A 22,996-nucleotide genomic window follows, 5' to 3' on the forward strand; every position below is an offset into this window, starting at 1 on the left:
CCTGCTTCTCCCTCTGCCTGTGTCTCTGCCTCTCTCTCTCTCCTCTCTCTCTCTCCCTCTCTCTCTCTCTCTCTGTCTCTCATTAATAAATAAATAAAATCTTTAAAAAATAGTCATAAACAGATATGCTGTCATCCAGGCTTTGTTGTTTCATTTGTAGAGCCCAGACAGTAGATTTAGTATAATTCTCAAGGACCCTAGGATTTTCAGAATGAAGATTGGCTTGAACTTAAATTCACCAGCTACATTAGCCATTCACAAGAACTGATCTGTCCTTTGAAGCTTTGAAGCCAAGCATTGACTTCTTCTCTCCAGCTATGAAAGTCCTAGATGGTCTCTTCTTTCAATATAAGGCTGTTTCAATCACATTGAAAGTCTGTAGCCACCTTCATTAATTTATCTTAACTAGACCTTTTGGATAACTTGCTGTAGATCCTGTATCAGCACCTGCTGCTCCACCTTGCACTTTTATGTTCTAGAGATGGCTTCTTTCCTTAAACTTCATGAACTAACCTCTTCTAGCTTCAATTTTTTTTTCTTTTCAAAAAATATTTTGAGAGCAGCCCAGGTGGCTCAGAAGTTTAGTGCTGCCTTCAGCCCAGGGTATGACCCTGGAGACCCTGTATTGAGTCCCACATCGGGCTCCCTGCATGGAGACTGCTTCTCCCTCTGCCTGTGTCTCTGCCCCCCCCCCCTTTCTGTGTCTCTCATGAATAAATAAATAAAATCTTTAAAAAAATATTTTGAGAGTGTGTGTGTGCGGGAGCAGAGAGAAAGGGAGAGAGAGAATCTCAAGCAGGCCCCACACAGCATAGAGCTTGATGGTGGCGGAGGGGGGGGGGGCGGGGACGCAGGAGGAATGGATGGGGGCTCAACCTCACAACCCTGAGATCATGACCTGAGCCGAAATCAAGAGTCAGACACCCAACCGACTAAGCCACCCAGGTGCCCCTAGCTTCAAACTTTTCTTCTGCAGCTTCCTCACCTCTCTCAGCCTTCATAGAATTGAAGAGAGTTAGAGTTTTGCTCTGGGTTAAGCTTTGACTTAAGGGATTTTTGTGGCTTTGATCTCTCCAGACCACTGAGACTTTCTCCTTATCAGCGATAAGATTGTTTCGCTTTCTTATCATTAATGTGTTCGCTGTAATAGCATTCTTAACTTCCTTCAGGAACTTTTCCATTATGTTCACAACTTGGCTGACTGGCGCAGGAGGCCTACTTTTGGTCCATCATGGCTTTAAGGTGCCTTCCTCACTAAGCTTAATCATTTCTAGCTTTCGATTGAAAGTGAGAGACATGTGACTCTTCCTTTGAACACTTAAAGGCCATTGCAGGGTTATCAGTTGGCCTAATTTCAGTATTGTGGTGTCTCAGAGACTAGGGAATCTCATGCTCGAGGAGAGGAAGAGAGACAGGGGAATGGCCAGGCACTGGAGCGGTCAGAACATACAACATTTGTGGATTAAGTTTGCTGTCTTATACGAGTACAGTTTGTGGCACCCCAAAACAATTACAATGGCAACTCAAAGACCACTGATCTCAGATCACCATAACAAGTATAATGGAAAAGTTTCAAGTATTGTGAGAATTACCAGAATGTTGTACAGAGACATGAAGTGAACAAATGCTGTATGAAAATAGCAGCAGTGGTCCTGCTCAATGCAGGGTTGCCACAAACCTTCAATTTGTAAAAAAAAAAAAAAAAAAAAAAAAAAAAAAAAAAAAAAAATCTGCAAAGCCCAATAAAGCAAAGTGCAATTAAATGAACTATGCTTGTATTTGCTTAGTTCAACATTTATTGAATTCCTACAATGTGCTAGTTATTGAATGAGGTATTGAGGAGATAATGATGAACTGGAGATCCATTTCTTCTAAGAATATACAGTCTAGAGGATGAGACAATAATTAAAATGTTGTTTCCATGTACTTGTGCTAAGTGCTCCCTTATACAGAGGGTCTTGGGTATACCAAGGATGCACCTTCCAGTCTGGGGAATTCCAGAAATGCTTTCCAAAGGAAGTCACACCTAACCTGAGTTTTGAAGGATGAGTAGAATTTAGGGGGAAGAATGAACAATGAATTTAGTATGTGAGATTTTCTATAACTTTAAGACTTAGTACATGGAGATCTGTCAACACACATTTCATTAAAGTGTTTGCTTTAATTTTCTTAAGTGATATTGGACCAGAATAGCTTCTTGCTTCAAAGTTTTCTCTCCTTAGTGAATTGTCTTTGTTCTTGGTGAAATGCCATAGCAATAAGAACCTGCTATAACTTTCTTTGTAATCACAGCCCATTTTACTCAACACCTATTTGTAGCAGAAAAGATGTTTATTTTTTAGGCCAGTGTCTACTTCATAAGAAAGATGAAGTAAGGTTTTTTTCTATAGTTAAGTATTTCCCAGTCTGTGTTTCCTCATATTCCTTATCTGCTGAATATTGGTAGATACTTGATTTGAGAAAGAGAGTGTATGTGTGTTTAGGGGGAAAAATAAGTTGGGTAAATGATTAGTTAAACAGATTTATGTATTATAAAGCTCATTAGAGAATTTAATAAAATAATGTACATTGGAATTTTGAGAAGGAAAGATAATACACAGTTTCTTTGGCTTATGAAATCTTGTCTTTTTGTAGAATATTTTATGAACCATCAATGGAATAATTCGGAATTGCTGCTGTATCTAGATCAGGGTTTCTTACGTTCAACACTATTGATACTTTGGATGGCTACTTCTTTGTAGGGAGCTGTCCTGTTCATTGTAGGATGGTTAGCTGGAGCCCTGGCCCCTACCCATTATATGTCAATAGCACCCTCTGGTGACAGCCAAAAATGTCTCCAGGCAATTGTCAGATGTTTCCTGGGGGACGGTATGTCCCCCAGGTTAAGAACCACTGGTGTAAACTAGAAGTTCTTTGAGGGCAGAAGCTCTTCAGAAGTTCCTGAATCTACAGCACAGACTAGGCATATAATAAGTGAATAAATGTTGAGTAAGTAAACTAGACATTATGATCAAGAAATGTCACATTGTCCAGATTCTAAAAACATTAGATCATAAACAATAAAGTCTGACATTATTGGCATTGTTTCACTAAGTTAGCAAGTAAATTAATAAATATAGCTGCTTTTAATCTCCTCCTGCCTGTACAAATTTATAATATAGGCTAGTTTGTGAAGGATTAATGGATCTTCTCAAGCCTGAGCATGGCGATCGTCCCTAGAGCTTAGAGATGGTTCTATTTTAAAATGCATGTAATTTGGTGGTGCCCAGCTGGCCCAGTTGGTATAGCATGCAACTCTTGATCTCAGAGTTGTAAGTTTGAGCCCCACATTGAGTGTACATATTACTTAAAAATAAAATCTTTTTAAAAATACATATTATTTTGTAACCCTAGCTAGAGATCTACTGATGCTCCTAAGAGGTTTTCTACAGGACCCTACATCTGAGAGGAGTTCATCATATTGTATATATAATTTTGATGTCCCCCAGATTCAAAATGATATCTGTATGGCAAAAATATTTGGAAATCTAGAACACCTTAGGTTAAGAGATATCACAAACTCTTTATATCAGGGTATGTTCAGTGAATAATCAGATCTCAATAATTGTATCTATTATTGTTATCATCATCATGATCACGAGGGAATATTATCCTTTATGGCCAAATAGCACATCAAATGTCTTTCAATCTCTTCAGGACCTCCAACCAGCCTGTTTCAGCCACCTCGTCGTCCTGGCCTTGGAACTGTTGGAAAACCAATTCGACTGTTAGCCAACCATTTTCAGGTTCAGATTCCTAAAATAGATGTATATCACTATGATGTGGATATTAAACCAGAAAAAAGGCCTCGGAGAGTCAACAGGTAAGGATTAGAAAAAGTAGACTTTTATACATTTAAAAGCATATATAACTTATTTATCATGTATATTCTCTAAATTTTTTCAACATGTAGGTTTTGTTTTATCTCTAAGATGGTTGATAGCAGCTTTGTTGTATAATACTTGGTTATCCTCCACAGATTTTAGCAGGGTGCTGGATACATCATTGTTCGATGTGAATAAAAAAAGGCAAAAGTTTCTATCCTTGAGGAGCTTATATTCTAGTAGGGGAGAAGACCAAAAATAAATGAATAAGCACCCAAAACATATTACATGTTAGTTGGGGATAAGTGCTATGAAGAAAAATAAATCAGGGAAAGAAAATAGAAAATGAGGGTAGGGTGAGCCACTGAGGTACTTTTAATAATTTTTGGAGGTAGTGTCAACAAGATGTGCTGATGGATGGAACACAGGGTATGAGGGAAGAAATGAGTCAAGATGGATCCCAGGTTTTTGTCCTATGTAAGTGGAAAAATGGAGTTGCCATTTATTGGGATGGGGAAAACTCTGGGAGAAGTCAACAAGGCTGGCAGATCAGGAGACCTGTCTTGGACACGTTAGGGCTGAGATATCTATTAGACATCCTAGTGGAGATGTTGAGTGGGAAGTTGAATAGATGAGGTTGGATTCAGGGGAGAGGTCTAGGCTAGAGACAAATATTTGAGAGTCATCACCATGTTGGTGGTAAAGCCATGAGCTGGGTAAGATTGTATGTGGTTAGGAAAAAAAAAAGACTCCCAAGACTGAGTCCTGGGGCACTGCAGTATTTTAAAATTGGGGCAATGAGGAAGTATTAGCCAGGAGACTGGCATGGGGAGGCCATTGGGATAGGGGAGACCAAGACAGAGCAAGGAGGCAAGGAAAGATGTTTTAAGTTGGAAGAATTTATCATCTAGTATTCAAGGAGCACTGAATTTAGTATTGTGGAGCTCGCTGGAGACCTTGGTAAGAGTAGTTTTGGTGGAGGGAAGGTGGAGAAGGTTTAAGAGAGACAGGAAAAGAGCAGTTAGAGACAACTCCTTTAAAGGGATTTTGACACAAAAGGGGAACAGAGAAGTGGGATGTTCAAATGAGGAAGAAGTCAGGTCAGGGAAGTTTAATTATTTTGAAGGTGAGAGAAATTATAACACATCCGTATGCTGAAGGAAATAATCCAGTAAAGAGGAAAAATTTGATATAATTCAGGAAAGAGGAAAATTCTGGAGTCATATCCATGAGCACACCAGAGTCAGTGGGTTTATTGTATGACACGCACTGTTCTAAATATTCTGTGTGTCATTATTCACTTAACACAACAAACTTTTTGTGGTAGGTGTTAGGATTATTATAATTTTACAAATGAAAAGAAACAGATACGTGGAAGATTCAGTACCTTGTCGAAGGTCATGTAGCTCTGGCACTTTAATTGCTGTGTGAAAAGGGGAAGATGACTTGCCTATTCTGAATTTTTTTTCCCCTTTTAATATGAAGGCACTTACCATCAGCCCGTTGGTCTCACAAAGATTAACTGAGAATAGAGGCGAAAATATCTCTTCACTATAAACTTACTTATGGTTATAATTTAAGAATGTAAGATGAAAAAAAAAAGAATGTAAGATGAGAAATTACTCTTCCAATATGAAAATGTATTGTCTTCAGTTAGCTTTTTAAAAATTGGTAATATATGATACTACATTTCTCCATCAGTTTTTTTCAGTTGCATGATTTATTTTATGAATGTGTATCTTTTCCGCAGATCTTATCTGCAGAACATTAATGTCTTAGCTAGTGGTGATAGATTTTGGCTTTTAAGATACAGTTCCCACAATGTAGACATTGGTAAGATGCAGAGTTTTCATTGACTCTAGCGTTCCAAAATCTCACAGACTCAGATCTGTGCACCTTGAACCGTATACTCTAGTTACCCTACAACTGCCTTTAGTTCAGAGCCTGCATATGGTGTGGTCTGACGTAGTTACAAGAACACTTAGGTAATGCTATGCGTGCTTGACTGAATGAAAAATTCTAAAAAGGAAGGAACTACATTGGCAATCTTTATGGAATGAAGATATTTTACATTTTCTTCTTTACACTGCTCAGGAACACTTTGGAATAAAACAAGACCATATAAAGAATAATAAACTGCCAGCATTAGGGCAAAGGGGGTTGACTTATTCCTTTGAATATATCTTAGATTCATTGGCCCTCACCATTTCTGAATTTCTGCCTACTTTTTTTTCCTGAAACCCTGATATTTGAGTGAGGATGTTTATTCGCTAACAAATTTATCGTGGTTCAATTGTGAATATTCATGCTAAAGTTAGATACCTAAGATAGATTATTCTCATAAGGCTACATTTGTCATAAGAGAGATTATGAAAGGCAAGAGTTTGAGAAGATGCCATACATTTTATGCTCTCTTTTTATTCCCTGCTTTTCTTACCATCGCGTAGCTGCTTTTGTTCAGGGGTTGCTATCTTTCTTTAGTTGACCACTGTTGACTGTTTTTTCAATTACTGAAGCCAAGTGTGACTTTTGCTTTTTCTGAGTAGTTTTGAACTCCGTGTAGGTGATTGAGGGGATCATGATAGTTTCCTTACTGCTCACCATTTCCCAAAGCTAACTGCCACTCTCTCCATTACTGTTAAGAGAGGTAGTAGATACAATGGTGCGGCACTTCAAGATGCAGATATTTGGTGATCGGCAGCCTGGCTATGATGGCAAAAGAAACATGTACACAGCACACCCACTGCCAATTGGACGGGACAGGGTAAGTGTTAATAGCCAGGAACGCTTATTAGACTTAGGTCATTTGCATAGGACAGAAATGTTTCCCTTTATAAAGACAACTTAATTCTTAGAGCTGTTTCACACAGTGATGATAGATTTGTTATTGCATCCATATGCCCCTGTCCCCTTAGTGAATCCATAATTGAAGATGAGATGAGCATTAGTGGGAATCCCTGGGTGGCTCAGCGGTTTAGCATCTGCCTTCAGCCCAGGGCGTGATCCTGGAGTCCCGGGATCAAGTCCTGAATCAAGCTCCCTGCATGGAGCCTGCTTCTCCCTCTGCAGTATCTCTGCCTCTCTCTCTCTCTCTCTCTCTCTCTGTCTTTCATGAATAAATAAATAAAATCTTAAAAAAAAGAGATAGGCATTAGAATTTAAGTTGACTCTGATTATTAGATTAGGTTGATTACAGATATTTCAGGCTTGTCACGTTGCTAATCTATGTGCTATGTGAATCTCAACAATGGAGCAAAAAAAATAAATAAAAATAAACATGGAGCTTTTATAAATTATAGAAAATTATCTAACACCCTCTTATGAAAATATTCATAATGTCACAATAACTTATTTTTACAAATTTAGTTTTTAAATTAAAAAAGAAATATGTAAATATATACTCATTATAAACTTACTTAGACATCTAGAAATACTGTGATTTCCTGCCTCCCTACCTCCCTGCACCCCCCCAATCCCATTTTCCTTTTTCAGAGGAAACTACTCTAATCATTTGGTATGTATCCTTCAGATATTTTTATGTGCATCAGCTATTTATACATATGCTTATGTATATTCTTATTTGCTTGCATATCATTCTATGATTTGCTTTCTCATTTAACAATATGTCTGGGAAATCTTTCCATTTCTCTACATTTCAATGTACCTTATTATTCAAATTCTTTTTTATTGTGGTTAAGTATGTACAACATAAAATTTACTGTTTTAACCATTTTTAAGTTTAAGTGTACAATTTGGGGGCGCCTGGGTGGCTCAGTGATTGAGCATCTGCCTTCGGCTCAGGTCGTAATCCTTGGGTCCCGGGATCAAGTCCCGCGTTAGGCTCCCTGTGGGGAGCCTGCTTCTGCCTCTGACTATATCTCTGCTTCTCTCTCTGTCTCTCATGAATAAATAAATTTTAAAAATCTTTAAAAAAAATAATGGGGCACCTGGGTGGTTCAGTGGTTGAATGTCTGCCTTTGGTTCAAGGTGTGATCCTTGGGTGCTGGGATCGAGTCCTGCATCAGGGTCCCCACAGGGAGCCAGCTTCTCTCTATGCTATGTCTCCACCTCTCTCTGTATCTCTCATGAATAAATAAATAAAATATTTTAAATGTACAATTCAGTGGCATTTAGCGTATTCACACTGTTGTGCAATTGTAACCACTATAGTTCTCTAAAACATTTTTATCATCCCAGACTGAAAGTACATATCCATTAGGCAATAAATTCTCCTCTTGCCTTCCCCCATGTCCTGGTATCCACTATTCTACCTTAGGTCTTGGGGCATCTGTGAGGCTGGGTTTAGCGTCTATCTCTTGTTTTGGGCTTAGGTCACGATCTCAGGGTTGTGAGATCGAGCCCTGTGTCGGGCTCCCACTGAGCATGGAGGCTGATTAAGATTCTCTCCCTCTCCCTTTGCCTCTGCCCTTTCTGTCCCTATAAATTTACTATTCTAAGTACTTCATATAAGTGGAATCATACAATATTTGTCCCTCTGTGTCTGGCTTTTTCCACTTAGCATAATATTTTCAAAGGTTCATCCATGTTGTAGCATTCATCTTATATCCAAACTATTATGTAATAGTTCATGTTAAATTATTCTTCTATTGATGGACACTTATGTTGTTTCCAATGTTTTGCAATTACAGAAAGTACTAAGATAAATATCCTTATGAATATACAATGTTGAATACTCCTGGGAGCTTTCTTTCATTCTCTGTAAATATGTGTATATAAATACAATTTTTTTCCCCTTAGGTTGATATGGAAGTGACCCTTCCAGGTGAGGGTAAAGACCAAACCTTTAAAGTGTCTGTTCAGTGGGTATCAGTTGTAAGCCTTCAGTTGCTTTTAGAAGCTTTGGCTGGGCACTTGAATGAAGTCCCAGATGACTCAGTACAAGCACTTGATGTTATCACAAGACACCTTCCCTCCATGAGGTTAGTACCTAAGTTTGAGTTCATTCCCACAAATGTCAGATTAATTTATTTGGTAGGTTCATTGGTGCCATTGAGAAGTTTCTGCATAAATCACAGTTCAAACTTAGTTTCAAGTTTGTTTAGAAAATTGAGAGTAAAATGAAAGGCCTTTCGACTTTTTGATTGTGAAACATGCCAACTCATTCCTTCAGGTACACTCCGGTGGGTCGTTCTTTTTTCTCACCTCCCGAAGGTTATTACCACCCTCTGGGAGGGGGCAGAGAGGTCTGGTTTGGCTTTCATCAGTCTGTGAGACCTGCTATGTGGAATATGATGCTCAATATTGACGGTACAATAGAATTCTCTTTTTACTCTTTTTCCTTTTGGCTAGTTTTTGTGGTGCTTTCCCTTTCTCTGAACTGAAGCTAAGTACCCTTCCTCTCTGTTTGTTAGTGTCTGCAACTGCTTTCTACCGGGCTCAGCCTATCATTGAATTCATGTGTGAGGTTTTAGACATTCAGAACATCAATGAACAGACCAAACCGCTAACAGATTCCCAGCGTGTCAAGTTTACCAAAGAAATCAGAGGTAGGTATTTACATTACAGCAGCCTCAGAAAGGCAGCTCAGCATGGTGCAAGGAGCAGGGTTTTGGAGTCTGACACACCTGGGTTTCCGTCCCATCCCAACCAGTTCTATCAGTGGGACCTCGGGTTAGTCCCTTAACCATCATGAGTCTTAATTTATTCATCTCTAAGTTAAAGATAATATGTATCTTTAAGTTTGTTAGAATTAAATGCAGTGAGATATACAAGGCTTCTTGCCCAGTAGCTGGCACACATCAGGCACTCTTACCCCTACCCACTTAAAAACTTACATTTTATTTTATTTATTTATTTATTTATTTTATTATATTCTTTTGAACTTCCATTTTAATAAAATAACACAAGTTCATTCTCCTTTGAAATTTATTTTCTTCTTATTATTAGGTACCTTCTCTCACTACAACATGAGCTTCATTAGGGCTGTCTCTAGACCCAATACTAAATACTAGAATAGTTGGTGTTTAGTAGATATTTATTGAACGAATTAATAATGTAGGTTGCACATCCTAAGTCCTCTGGGTTCTAAGATTTTCTTCTTAGCTGAGACTTTGCCTCTACATGATGAAATTGTTCCCATATCCTTGAAACTTTCATCTTGTGACAATGCCATGCCTTTCTGAAAACAACATTCGAGCCTGTTTTCATCACTATGATTTTAATTAATACCTGATGTTTTGACTTTTTTTTTTTAAATTTCAGGTCTTAAAGTTGAGGTGACCCACTGTGGACAAATGAAACGAAAATATCGAGTTTGTAATGTGACTAGACGGCCAGCCAGTCATCAAACGTATGTTAACCACATCTAAAATGGTACTGTTATATTTTTGGAAACAGATGAAGTAGCTCTAATCATTAGAGAAAATGGTAGCCCGTATTGCAAGTTTCAAAATCACTGAGGTCATCACTTTTAAGTACCCAAGCTTTAAAAAACGTTTTAAATATTTTTGATAGGGACATTTAAAAAACCTATTTCTTGCCTTTGATTCATTTCACTTCTTAAATGGAGGATGCCAACCACAGATCAACTTTTATATAACAATGTAGAGTCATCATTATGCATGTCCCAAGGGATCTGTTAAGTCCTATAAGTCATATAAGGCTGTCATGAGAAGATATTGCTTTGTGTTTTGTTTGGATTTTTCTCTTTTTTTGTAGCTAGCTGCCACTTCTTCCAGCTGCCAGTATGTATGGCATGCCTCCAGCAGCTACTCATTTCCATTTTCCAGTCTTATTTCTCTAGCCACCTAACTTCTGATCCACTGTGAACTATGCATAATGAGAAAATATATATGAAAATGCTTTTAATTTACTGTATATGTAAGTTTTATTCTTGTAAACAAGGTCTTTAAACTGATTTCTGACATAAATAAATATTGGCCCCTCCAAGTAAAGAGCATGAACTTAAATATATAAACTTTATATTATTTTGCTTAGTCAGAAGCTTTTTATTTGTTTGTTTATATTCTAATTTTTGCTTTAGATCCATGGTTCTCAATTTTTAAACTTAGTGTACATCAAAATCACTGGGAGGGCTTTGTTCTAGATAGAAGTTTTTGGGTGACCTCTGGATAAATGTGGCATATTAATTCAGTATGATTAGAATAAATTCTTTTGTATGAACCCATATGTACCTGATATGAATTTCTTAAGAGTTATAAAGTGATAGTCCATGTATCTTTCATATCATAATATTGACTTCGTTCTCTAGGGGGAAAAAGTTACTGAAACCTTATGAAGTCACTATTGAGAAGTTTAGTTTTTGTTTCAAGAACTGTATCTTTTTCATTAATTACTTCACATAGCCTTGTAAGAATAATTACAGATTTATATAATCTTTGCATGAAAATTAAAAGCACATATATTGGGCAGCCCGGGTGGCTCAGCGGTTTAGTGCTGCCTTCGGCCCAGGGCGTGATCCTGGAGACCCGGGATCGAGTCCCACGGTGGGCTCCCTGCGTGGAGCCTGCTTTCTGCCTCTGCCTGTGTCTCTGCCTCTCTCTGTGTGTGTCTCTCATGAATAAATAAACAAAATCTTAAAAAAAAAAGCCTGTGTATTTAAATATTACATAGATGATCCTTGCTGTATTGTTATATTGTGGGACTGTAACAGTTAAGAAAGCAGATTAAAGTTATTATTATACCAAGTATCTGAGATAATTACCCACCTGAAAGAGCCAAAGACAGAGAATCTCTTAAATCGTGCTCCCCAATTTATATCAAATATCCTGGCACAGACTCAGTTTCATGTATTTGGCCTTGTTGCCTCCAAATCCACATATATTTGTCCTGGTTTGGAATCTGGAAACGCAGTCCCAATAACTGTGTTACAGTCATTTTACAAAAAGTTCTCTTAAGCAAATAAAACTCCTGTGTGGATGATCCCAAGTCATTATTTGATTTTAATCATTTAATAAGAAGCCAGCAAGAGATCATATATGTATCTGTAGGTGTTCACTGGCCTCTAGTGAGTTTGTATTTTCTGGTTCTCCTTTTAACTTTTTAAGTTTTAATATAATATTTTTTTCATCCTAGCGTCCACAAAGCTGTAAATTCCAAGAATCACTGTTCTCGTTAAATACTAAAATGACTTAAGTGAAACTGGTCAAATAAAGATTGACCTTTGTTTTTTAATGATCAAGGTAGAAAATGTTAGTTGTCTGTTTGCTTATTTAAGAAAAAAGGAAAAAAAAAAGAAAAAAGGAACCTTAAAAAAAAAAAAAAGAACCTGAAGACATTTTTTTTTTTTTTCTGAAGACATTTCTAAAAAGATATTCTCTCCCATAGTTTTCCCTTACAGCTGGAAAATGGTCAAGCTATGGAATGTACAGTAGCTCAATATTTTAAGCAGAAGTATAGTCTGCAGCTGAAATACCCACATCTTCCCTGTCTCCAAGTGGGACAAGAACAAAAACATACATATTTGCCACTTGAGGTAAGCTAAATTAAACTTTGTTTTGGGAAATCTGCCAATCTCTTGAATAAGTTTAAAAAAATCCAAAAAAAATTTTAAAAATCCTGTTCTAACTAGTGGTAGGAATTTAGTATGAATTTCTAAAATATTTTGGGCAGGAGCACCTGGGTGGCTCAGTCCATTGAGTATCTGACCTGGTTTCAGATGAGGTTATGATCTTGGGTTTGTGGGATCGAGCCTGCCCTGGGCTTTTGGCTCAGCAGGGAGTCTGCTTCTCTCCCTCTCCCTCTCCCTCTGCTGCTACCTCCCACTTGCATGTTTGCATGTGTATGCACACTCCCCCCCCCCCAATGAATAAATAAATCTTCAAAAAAAATAAATAAGATATTTTAGGCAGATAGCTCCATTAGGTAATAGCATTTTCGTGTTTTGGGGTAATGGAAGGTACAGTTCAGCCAAGGCTCACAGTATTGAAACTCATCGCACAAATAAATTTCCCTTTGCTTCTCTGCAGGTCTGTAATATCGTGGCAGGACAGCGATGCATCAAGAAACTCACAGACAATCAGACTTCCACGATGATCAAAGCTACAGCCAGATCTGCTCCTGACAGACAGGAAGAAATCAGCAGACTGGTCAGTAAGGCCTGGTCTTCACGATCAGCTCACTTTCAGATGAGAAAACGAGACAGTGGAAAACTCCTGGTGGGACACAGTTACTCTTTGGTTTTTATATACGCAGGCTTTCCTGTTCTTTAGGTGAAGAGTAACAGCATGGTGGGTGGACCGGATCCATACCTTAAAGAATTTGGTATTGTTGTCCACAATGAAATGACAGAGCTGACAGGCAGGGTACTCCCAGCACCAATGCTGCAGTACGGAGGCCGGGTAAGCGTCTTACTCTGTTCAGTATGCTCCTTACAGTCGAAAAGACAATCATCCAGGGTTTCTCCTTTACACCACACCAAATCTCCCCATAGTTTGGCTCATTATTGCTTTTTGTCTTTTGGCTAATACCAAATAGAGTTTTGTTTAATCCCTCCTCAACAGTAAAATGGCCTTAGATTGTAATGTCTTTTCTCTTTTCTTTTGTTTCTTTTCTTTTTTTCTTTTTCTTTTTTTTTTTTTTTAAAGAATAAAACGGTAGCCACACCCAACCAGGGTGTCTGGGACATGCGAGGAAAGCAGTTTTATGCTGGCATTGAAATTAAAGTTTGGGCAGTTGCTTGTTTTGCGCCTCAGAAACAATGTAGGGAAGATTTACTAAAGTGAGTATCTTCATGTTTTCAGCTTAGTAATATCCCTTCCAGATATGAAAATACCATCTTTATGTGAATGTGCTGTGTGCACTGGCACTAAATCCCTGACTCCTATAGTGATGCCATCTGGCTATAGGGAAAAAGACCTTGTATTACAGTAAATTGCAAACTTGGGAATGACATTCAAAATCTGACTCAATGTCCTTATATTTAGAGCAGAAATTTGTGATTAACAAGGCGGAAGCAGTGACAGTTGACAAACTCTTGAGTTCTTAGTGAAGCTTCCTTTGGTATTAATTGTATCTCTTCAGCTAAGATAAAAACTAGTCCATTTTTTTAATCATTATAATTTGCTAGTGAGCTTGTTTTACTGCAGGGTCACTGACTGAGATCATTGGTTCGTGTCTTAAAGATGCAGCTATCTATAGAAAGGAAGTTAGTGAGAAGGGTGGAAAAAAATCAAGGCAGGAGAAGGGAACTGGATGAAAGAAAGGAATCTTACAAAATTTTGGCAAATGCATGAAAGAAATTATTCTGAAAGCTTTATGCATAGATTAAAGTAACTTTTCAAACCCAAAACGTGAAACTTCACAATGAATTTTGTTTTTTTTAAAGTGATGATTTCTTTTAATATTCTTATTGAATTAAATCTGTTGCAAGTTTGAATGTAATCCTAAATATACCAATTTTGTGTTTCCATATTCTCAGAACACAAGCTTACCCAGCCATTCTTGTGCCTGGCTTACCAAAGTACACATTAGCTGAGATTTTGACTTTGCTTTTTTTAGTTCAGAATACTGACTTGAATGTTTAAAAAAAAAGAAAAAAATCTTTGAACAGAAATGCTATCCTAGTTCCTGGGGCCCAGTTGAGGCACAATTATTTAAAGTTTCAAAATGATGATATGATCACTTGCTAATATAGATTCTGGTGCATTATAATTACAGTGATGTAATTGCCAGCCCATCTTTGGCAGCCAGTTAAAGATTTTTTATTTGTTTGTTTATTTTTAATTTTGGCTAAGAATGTACAGAACTGAAAGAAGTATCTTAGTGGAAAATATATGCTAGGCACATACTCTGAAATGAAAGCACTGTGCCATTGGTTCTATTTTAACAGGAGTTTCACTGACCAGCTCCGTAAAATCTCTAAGGATGCAGGGATGCCCATCCAGGGTCAGCCGTGTTTCTGCAAGTATGCACAAGGTGCAGACAGCGTGGAGCCCATGTTCAAACATCTGAAAATGACCTATGTGGGCCTACAGCTAATCGTGGTTATCTTGCCTGGGAAGACACCAGTGTATGGTATGGACCCCTTTAATGTTGTATGAGGGATGATTTCAAGGAGTAGAAAAGGATAAGCTAGGTCATACTGTAGTCACAAACAGCTCCAAACTCTCAGTGGCTCAAAGCATCAAAAATTTTTTTTTCTTCTACTGTGTGTCCTTTGAGGTGGACTGTGGCCTCTGTTTGATGCCATCGTGTCATTTTCACTCTGAGACCCAGGTTGGTAGAGCCATCACTATTTGGAATGTTGCTGGTCCCATGGCAGAGAGAAAAGAGAGCTCTGGAAGGCTCTTAACATTTGCAGCTTCTTGACCACAACCAGCCACCTGGCTCCTTCCCAACCTTTGTGCAGGAATCACTAATGGGGGCCGAGAAATGCAGTGGGAATGAGCATGGGGCAAGCGGTGTGATGCTACCATAGCCCTCAAAGGCAGGAAGACTCAGAATGTTTGGTGAAAAGTACTTAGGAATATCAGGGCGGGGAAGAGTGGGCGAGCCTACCCCTTCCAGAAATGAAGCTATTTAGTTTGTATGTAGTAGAACAAGAGTGATAGAAAGGTCTTCTGGCTATCACCTAAATAAAGGATTCAGAAACTACAGACCAGCTATTTGATCTTTATAAGATGTCTTCGCTGCCCTCTGTAGTAATTTCTCTTGTTACTGTCTGTTTACCTCTTGCATTTAGAGGAAAAAGAGGAGGTGGGTGGGAGAGAAATACTTAGAAGTCAAAGAGCTGATGTGTTACACTGAGAGAGAAGGCCAGGGAGATGGATTCCTTTGCCAGACCAGTCCTGTGGAAAAAGTAACCTCAAGGGATTGAGTTAGTGGTGGCAGGTAGCATCCAAGAGCAAAGGAAGTCGGCTACCTTCAGTGCCTGCAGGAGGGAAGAAAAGGGGAAATTGCCCTGGGGGCTTAGCAGGTGACACAACCACACCTAGCACAGTGTACAGTAGGTATAGGCATTCTGTAAATGTTTATTTTTTTTAATTATTTATTTATGATAGTCATACACACAGAGAGAGAGAGAGAGGCAGAGACAAGGCAGAGACATAGGCAGAGGGAGAAGCAGGCTCCATGCACCGGGAGCCTGACGTGGGATTCGATCCCAGGTCTCTAGGATCCCGCCCTGGGCCAAAGGCAGGCGCCAAACCGCTGTGCCACCCAGGGATCCCCTCTGTAAATGTTTATGTGGGGATTTTTTTCCCCACATTTTTTAGATGATAGATTTTTTCCCTCTACTCTTAGTAATTAGGAGAATATTTCAACATTTTTAAATTAATGAATGAATTTATCCTTGTAGCGGAGGTGAAACGTGTTGGAGATACCCTCCTGGGTATGGCCACACAATGTGTCCAAGTAAAAAATGTGGTGAAGACCTCGCCCCAAACTCTTTCCAACCTTTGCCTGAAGATAAATGCAAAGCTCGGAGGAATTAACAACGTGCTCGTACCTCATCAAAGGTAAGATTCTGAACTCTGTTTTTCTCTACTTTGTTTTAAGATCAAATGTAATGTAACCTATAGTACAGCACACAAATCTCAAACGTGGATCTCAATTACTTTTTTCTTATGTGTATGTAAGCATTCATGTAGCCACTACTTAGGTGAAGATTTAGAATGTTTCCAGCACCGTGTCAGGCTTCCCTGTGGCCCCTCCCAATAGGTAACCCCCAAAGGTAACCACTATCACCATAGATTCGTTTTGCCTATTTTTGAACTTCATATAAATGGAACCAAACAACATGTAATATTTTGTGTCCATCTTCTTTCGCCCATCATTATGTGTCTGGAATTCATTCGTGTTACTGTATTTAAGTATAGTGTATTCTTTTTCATCATTGTGTATTATTTCATTATATGAATATACCACCGAATTTTAAACTATTGTACCATTGATGGATATTTTCGTACATTTATTATACAGCTTTTCTATGTTTTTTGGTGGACTTAAGTATTCTTTCTCCTAAGTATATATCCAAGAGTAGAATTGCTAAATTAGAGAGAGTACATACATACAGTCAGAAAGTTTTCCAGAGTGATTGCACCAGTTTACGTTCCCACGGAGAGTTCTAGTTGCTTCATATTCTTGCTTCATATTCTTACCAACACTTGGTAGTATCAGTCCTTTTAACTTTAGCCATTTTGTTTGGGGGCAGTAGTATCTCCTTGTAGTTTTAATTTGCATTCCCCTGATAATGCATCATATTGAATACAATTTCACATGTTTATTGGCTATTCAGATATCCTCTTTTTTGACAGGCTTGTTCAGTTCTTGGCCATTTCTTAGTTTGTGTTGTCTTTTCATTCATTTGTATTTCCCTTATCTATTGAGATAATATCTGACTTGTTAATTCTAAAGTGTTTTCTTTTTTTTTTCTTTTTTCTTTTTTTTCTACAGTGTATTCATGTGAAATTCTCTATGCAAAAGTGATTTGAGAAATTTAGCTTAGGGCTGTGGTGTTCATCATTGCTATTCTGGACAAGATTATGAAACTGAGTGCCTTGCTCTTGTACAGTCATATTCCAGTACTTACTTTTGAATTAAATTATTTATTTTGAATAAAATTTATAGGTGACAAAATCCTTCCTACAAGATTGCTAGATGAGGTATACAGACCATAGGGGAAGTTGACCTAAATTCTGAAATCATTTCATTTGACTCCAAACATTTGAAACATAGCATAGTAGTTTAGAGTACATACCTCGGTGTCTGACTTCCTAGGTTTGGATTCCAGCTTTACTGCTTCCTAGTTTTGGGGGTATTTTTATTTTTTATTTTTTTATTTTTATTTTTTAATTTATTTTTAATTTTTAAAATTTTAAAATTTTTATTTATTTATTTTACTGCTTCCTAGTTATTGTAAGCTTGGGCAAGCTTCTTAATCTCTTCTGTCTCATTTTTTTCTATCTGAAAAATTGAAATAATAATTGTACCACCCTCATGGGATTGTTGTGATGACTAAATGAGTTACTACAAGGGAAGTGCTTAGCACAGTGGCTGGTACATAGTATATGTAAGCTGTTATTCCGTTTATGTGTATGTATGTTATAGATTTATGGTTGCTGCTGTACTGCTGTGTGCCAGGCCCATGTTGCCTCATGATACATGCAGAGAAATATAACACAGCCTCTGCCCTCATGGAGGTGTCTATTTTTGAGTACCCATCATATGGGGTTTTCAGATTTAGGATGTCTCCTGTATTATGCTTTCAGAGTCAGTACTCAGTTCTATCTTTTTTTTTTTTTTAATTTTTATTTATTTATGATAGGAACACAGTGAGAGAGAGAGAGAGGCAGAGACACAGGCAGAGGGAGAAGCAGGCTCCATGCACCGGGAGCCTGACGTGGGATTCGATCCCGGATCTCCAGGATCGCGCCCTGGGCCAAAGGCAGGCGCCAAACCGCTGTGTTACCCAGGGATTCCAGTACTCAGTTCTAAATCCTACTGTTAAGAATTTACCAGAGAAGCATACATGATATTTTTCTCCTTGATTCCTAGACAAATCAGTGCCAAATTAATGTATTCATTCTTTCAATAAATGTTTGTTTATTTATTTATATAAAAGATTTTTATTGAGAGAGAGAGAGAGAGCAAGCACAAGCAGGGAGAGAGGCAGAGGGAGAAGCAAATTCCCCCCTGAGCAGGGAGTCCAGTGCGGAGCTTGATCCCGGGACCCTGGGATCATGACCTGAGGTGAAGGCAGACACTTAACTGACCGAGCCACACAGGTGCCCCTCAACAAATATTTACTGAGTGTCCACTGTGAGCTAGTCAGTGTTCCAGGCACTTGGGATACTGCAGTGAATAAGACAAAACAAAATTCCTGCCCTTGTGGAACTTATATTCTTGTGTGTGTGTGTGTGTGTGTGTGTGTGTGTGAGTGTGTGCGTGTGTAGAAAATAAATACGAATTAAATTAAATGGAATGTCTAGCTGGTTCAGTCAGTGGAATATATGACTCTTGATCTTGGGCTTGTGAGTTTGGGCCCCACATTGGGTGTAGAGATTACTAAAAATAAAATCTTTAACAAGGGGTAGTGGAAAGGGAGGTGGGCGGGGGGGTTGGGGTGACTGGGTGATGGGCACGGGGCGGGGGGCACTTGGCGGGATGAGCACTGGGTGTTTTATTATATGTTGGCAAATTGAACTCCAATAAAAAATAAATAAATAAATAAATAAAATCTTTAAAAAATAATTGAGTAGGGGCAGCTCTGGTGGTGCAGCGGTTTAGCGCTGCCTGCAGCCCAGGGTGTGATCCTGGGGACCTGGGATCGAGTCCCACATCGGGCTCCCTGCAGGGAGCCTGCTTCTCCCTCTGTCTGTGTCTCTGCCTCTCTCTCTCCGTGTCTCTATGAATAAATAAGTGAAATCTTTAAAAAAAAAAATAATTGAGTAAAATATGTGGTATAAGGGATGAATACTACATGTAAAAGTAAAATAGGAAAGTGGACAGACTCAATTCTCTTCTCTAGGCCTCACATCTTGAAGAGCATTGGGGGTTTTGACCCCATTCCATGTAAATTCTGCAATATTGTATCCATTGTAGCAATCCTAGGATCCCAAGAGAGAGTTCTAGGAAAGTCTTCCCTTTACACATAGAGATTTTGTTAAATTTGGCTCAGGTCCTCTTTTTAAATTCTTCCCTTTCTGAGGTGGCTCAGTGGTTGAACGTCTGACTTTGGTGCAGGGTATGATCCTGTGGTCTCGGGATCGAGTCCCACATCGGGCTCCCTGCATGGAGCCTGCTTCTCCTTCGGCCTGTGTCTCTGCCTCTCTCTGTGTGTGTCTCTCATGAATAAATAAATAAAATCTTTAAGAAAATAAAAGTAAAATAAATTCTTCCCTTCCTATTATAGAAGAACCATGTTGACTTGTGTTTTTTTTTTTTTTTTTAATCATTTATTTGAAAGAGAGAGAGAGGCAGCAGGGGAAGGAGCAGTAGGAGAGGGAAAGAGAGACTCTCCAGCAGACTCCATGCTGAGCACAAAGCCCAACACAGGCCTTGATCCCAGTCCCTTAAGCCAAAACCAAGAGTTGGACACTCCACCAACTGAGCCATCCGGCGCCCCACCCATGTGGCCTTAAGTGGATTCCGATTCATTGCATGAGGGGCACAAACACTCAATGGGCCTCAGAGTTCTCACCCAATGTGAACAAGACCTTATTCTGTGGTGTAAAATTATATCTGATGAGCTTGAAAATACAGATTTTCACCTACATGTGTCAGTGTCAATGTCTCCTTCCATCTGAGCAGGCCCTCGGTGTTCCAGCAGCCTGTCATCTTCCTGGGAGCAGATGTCACACACCCCCCAGCCGGGGACGGAAAGAAGCCTTCCATTGCTGCTGTCGTTGGCAGTATGGACGGCCACCCTAGCCGGTACTGTGCCACTGTCCGGGTGCAGACCTCCCGCCAGGAGATCTCCCAGGAGCTCCTCTATAGCCAGGAGGTAATTCAGGACCTTACTAACATGGTTCGAGAGCTGCTGATCCAGTTCTACAAATCCACACGCTTCAAACCCACTCGGATCATCTACTACCGAGGAGGGGTATCGGAGGGACAAATGAAGCAGGTACTCGGATTACCCGCAGTTGTCTTGGGGGGTTTCTGGGTGTCTGATGGAGCTGCCACTCCAGGTAAACCAGATCTGGGAGATGCCAGGTGAGTTCGCAATTAAATGTCATTCTGTTTCTGACTCCTAGGTAGCCTGGCCAGAGCTCATAGCCATCCGGAAGGCATGTATTAGCTTGGAGGAAGACTACCGGCCAGGAATAACCTACATCGTGGTGCAGAAGAGACACCACACACGACTCTTCTGTGCAGATAAAACAGAAAGGGTAAGAAACCCGTAGGACCCTCACTGTCTGGTGCAAGCGAATATATTTTCAAATGAGCTTACCTACAATTTGTTCCCTAAAACCAGAAGTGTAATAATAATAATAATTTAATAAATATACTCACTCCAGTTGAGCATAGATGATCACTTCTGAATAGTACAGGTTTTGAGAGTTAGTATATCTCTTGCGGGACAGAGTGCTGGCTTCTAGAGTTTTAAGGGGGAGGGGGCCCCACAAACATGCCAAGATTATACTATGGTGATACAGGCAGACTCCAAACGGGTGGTTTATCTATTTGAACTTTATCATTTGCTGCTTTTTTGCTACCAGTGCCTACGGCATGGTTCTAGAATATATAGAAGAATTTCTCTTCCAAATGGTTTATACCGTTACATAGATCAGTGCAGGGGATTCTCGGGGTACACTGAATGCTTTTAATGTCACACTTACTAACCATTAGGCAAGTTAACTTCTCTAAGCTGTAATGTTCTCATCTGTAAAATGTAGTCAGAAGAATACCTATCTCACAGGGTTGTTAGAAGGATTAAAGTAATAAATGAATATTAATTTGGAGTTCAACTCCCAGCATTTGACTAAGAGGCATTTTGTATAATTGATTTATAGTCTGTGATTTATGTGTAACCTTGCTAAATTATAAATACATAATATTGGATGACTTTGCTTCTATGATATTTTCTATGACATTATTTCATCTTTTCCAAGCCCTCCCTGATCCACCCTCAAGAGACCAGTTCTTTCTGTTGTTTAATCTTGTCATCTTGTGGGTCCCTCCCATTATTTTCTAGTCCGCCCTTAGTTTTTGTCTCCAATCCAAGGCTGAGCTGTTTCTCTTTGAAACTTCGAACACTAAGGTTTTCTCCTTGGGCTCGGGTTCCACCAGTCAGCTCAGGTTCCAAGTGTTGTCTTCTGAATTGCCCAAATCCCGACTCAGTAGTACTTCTGAGACCTCCACTAATACAAATTCTCCAAACTCTTGCGCAAGCTCTGGTCACAGAACACCCTGCCACCTCTCCATCCCTCCATCAAATTGCTGTCCCTGTAGCTCTTGGAACTGGATTATCTTCCTAAAGCCCAGGCTACCTCATCATTTTGTCCTTTACCATTCTCTGTCACTCCTAACCTTCCAGAGGCTGATAATCCCAGTCCTTGGTCTCCCCCACTCCCTTGACACTTACCAACATCTCCAGTTCTCTACTCATGCCTCTTGCCAATCTCCAACTCGGGATCAGTCCACTTACCCATTTCCTTTGCTTCAACTCTTAGGCCAATGGACACTACTGTGGAAGAAAGTCATTGAATGATGAATTGATATTGCAGACTCATGATGACAGATCTCAGGCAGCCTTTGACGCCGCAGTTTCTCCATTTGTCCAGTTCCCCGTAGCATGTATACCAAACCTTCACTCCTGAATTCCTCAGCCTGATAAAGCAACACTTTATCTTGCCAGCAATAGAACAACCTTCTATTTCCCCAGAAAACAACATCTAGAAGCCATGAGGTGTTTTTTTTTAAAGATTTTATTTATTTATTCATAAGAGACAGAGACAGAGATGCAGAGGGGGAAGCAGGCTCCATGCAGGGAGCCCGATGTGGGACTTGATCCTGGGGCCCCAGGATCACGCCCTGGGCTGAAGGCAGGAGCTAAACCACTGAGCCACCCAGGCTGCCCTAGAAGCCATGAGTTGTATCAGCTTCCTCTCTTCTACATTTTTTTAAAAAAGATTTATTTAGCTATTTTAGTGTGAGAGAGAGTGCGAGCTGCAGGAAGGGCAGAGGGGGAGAGAGAGGGAAGCTGACTTCCCGCTGAACGTGGGGCTTGATGCTGGACTTGATCTCAGGACCCTGAGATCATGACCTGAGCCGAAATCAAGAGTCAGATGCGTAACCAACTGAGCCACCCAGGTACCCCTATCTCCTCCGCTTTCCAGTGTAGTAAAATGTGTTTTCTCCTCTCCTTCCTCTCACATCTCAGAGCCTAATCTTTCCCCCTATGCTCTTGCTCCTAAAGGAACACTTCAGTAATTACCATTGGTTTTCAAAGCTCCAGTTCCTTCTCCTTACCCTCTAAAGTCCCTCAACTCCTCCTAGATCTGCTCCCTCCAGTAAGCTTCCCTTTATCCTGTTTCTCCCTCAGTCTGCCTGCCACCTTCTCTTTCTTTTCTTTCATGACCAAATTTTTAGAAGAAAAATGACTTGACTTTCCATTGGCATCAATTCTCTGTAGCCTGACTTCAGTTCCAAAGATTCTGCTGAAGTTGCTCGAGCAGTGACCTCATTTCAAATCTAGTGATACCTTGTCA

At 39.5% G+C, this 22,996-nt stretch overlaps 1 protein-coding gene across 2 annotated transcripts in view; it reads left to right on the top strand.

Annotated features, from left to right (window-relative positions):
• The window catches only part of LOC121481259 (protein argonaute-4), a 39,580-nt gene that overhangs the window by 5,336 nt on the left and 11,248 nt on the right, over positions 1–22,996 (top strand). Inside the window, exons 2-15 of one of the 2 annotated variants that reach the window (XM_041738508.1) lie at positions 3,697–3,862; positions 6,507–6,627; positions 8,622–8,803; positions 8,995–9,131; positions 9,236–9,370; positions 10,086–10,173; positions 12,171–12,318; positions 12,812–12,931; positions 13,055–13,183; positions 13,430–13,563; positions 14,674–14,858; positions 16,141–16,300; positions 20,094–20,409; positions 20,540–20,674. In XM_041738508.1, the coding sequence (XP_041594442.1) occupies positions 3,697–3,862; positions 6,507–6,627; positions 8,622–8,803; positions 8,995–9,131; positions 9,236–9,370; positions 10,086–10,173; positions 12,171–12,318; positions 12,812–12,931; positions 13,055–13,183; positions 13,430–13,563; positions 14,674–14,858; positions 16,141–16,300; positions 20,094–20,409; positions 20,540–20,674 (2,156 nt within the window). Of the gene's footprint in view, positions 1–3,696; positions 3,863–6,506; positions 6,628–8,621; positions 8,804–8,994; positions 9,132–9,235; positions 9,371–10,085; positions 10,174–12,170; positions 12,319–12,811; positions 12,932–13,054; positions 13,184–13,429; positions 13,564–14,673; positions 14,859–16,140; positions 16,301–20,093; positions 20,410–20,539; positions 20,675–22,996 lie in introns of those variants that run through there. The other variant, XM_041738509.1, reaches the window with a different exon arrangement.

Source organism: Vulpes lagopus, chromosome 23 (assembly GCF_018345385.1).
Source record: "Vulpes lagopus strain Blue_001 chromosome 23, ASM1834538v1, whole genome shotgun sequence".
NCBI classification, from domain to species: domain Eukaryota; kingdom Metazoa; phylum Chordata; class Mammalia; order Carnivora; family Canidae; genus Vulpes; species Vulpes lagopus.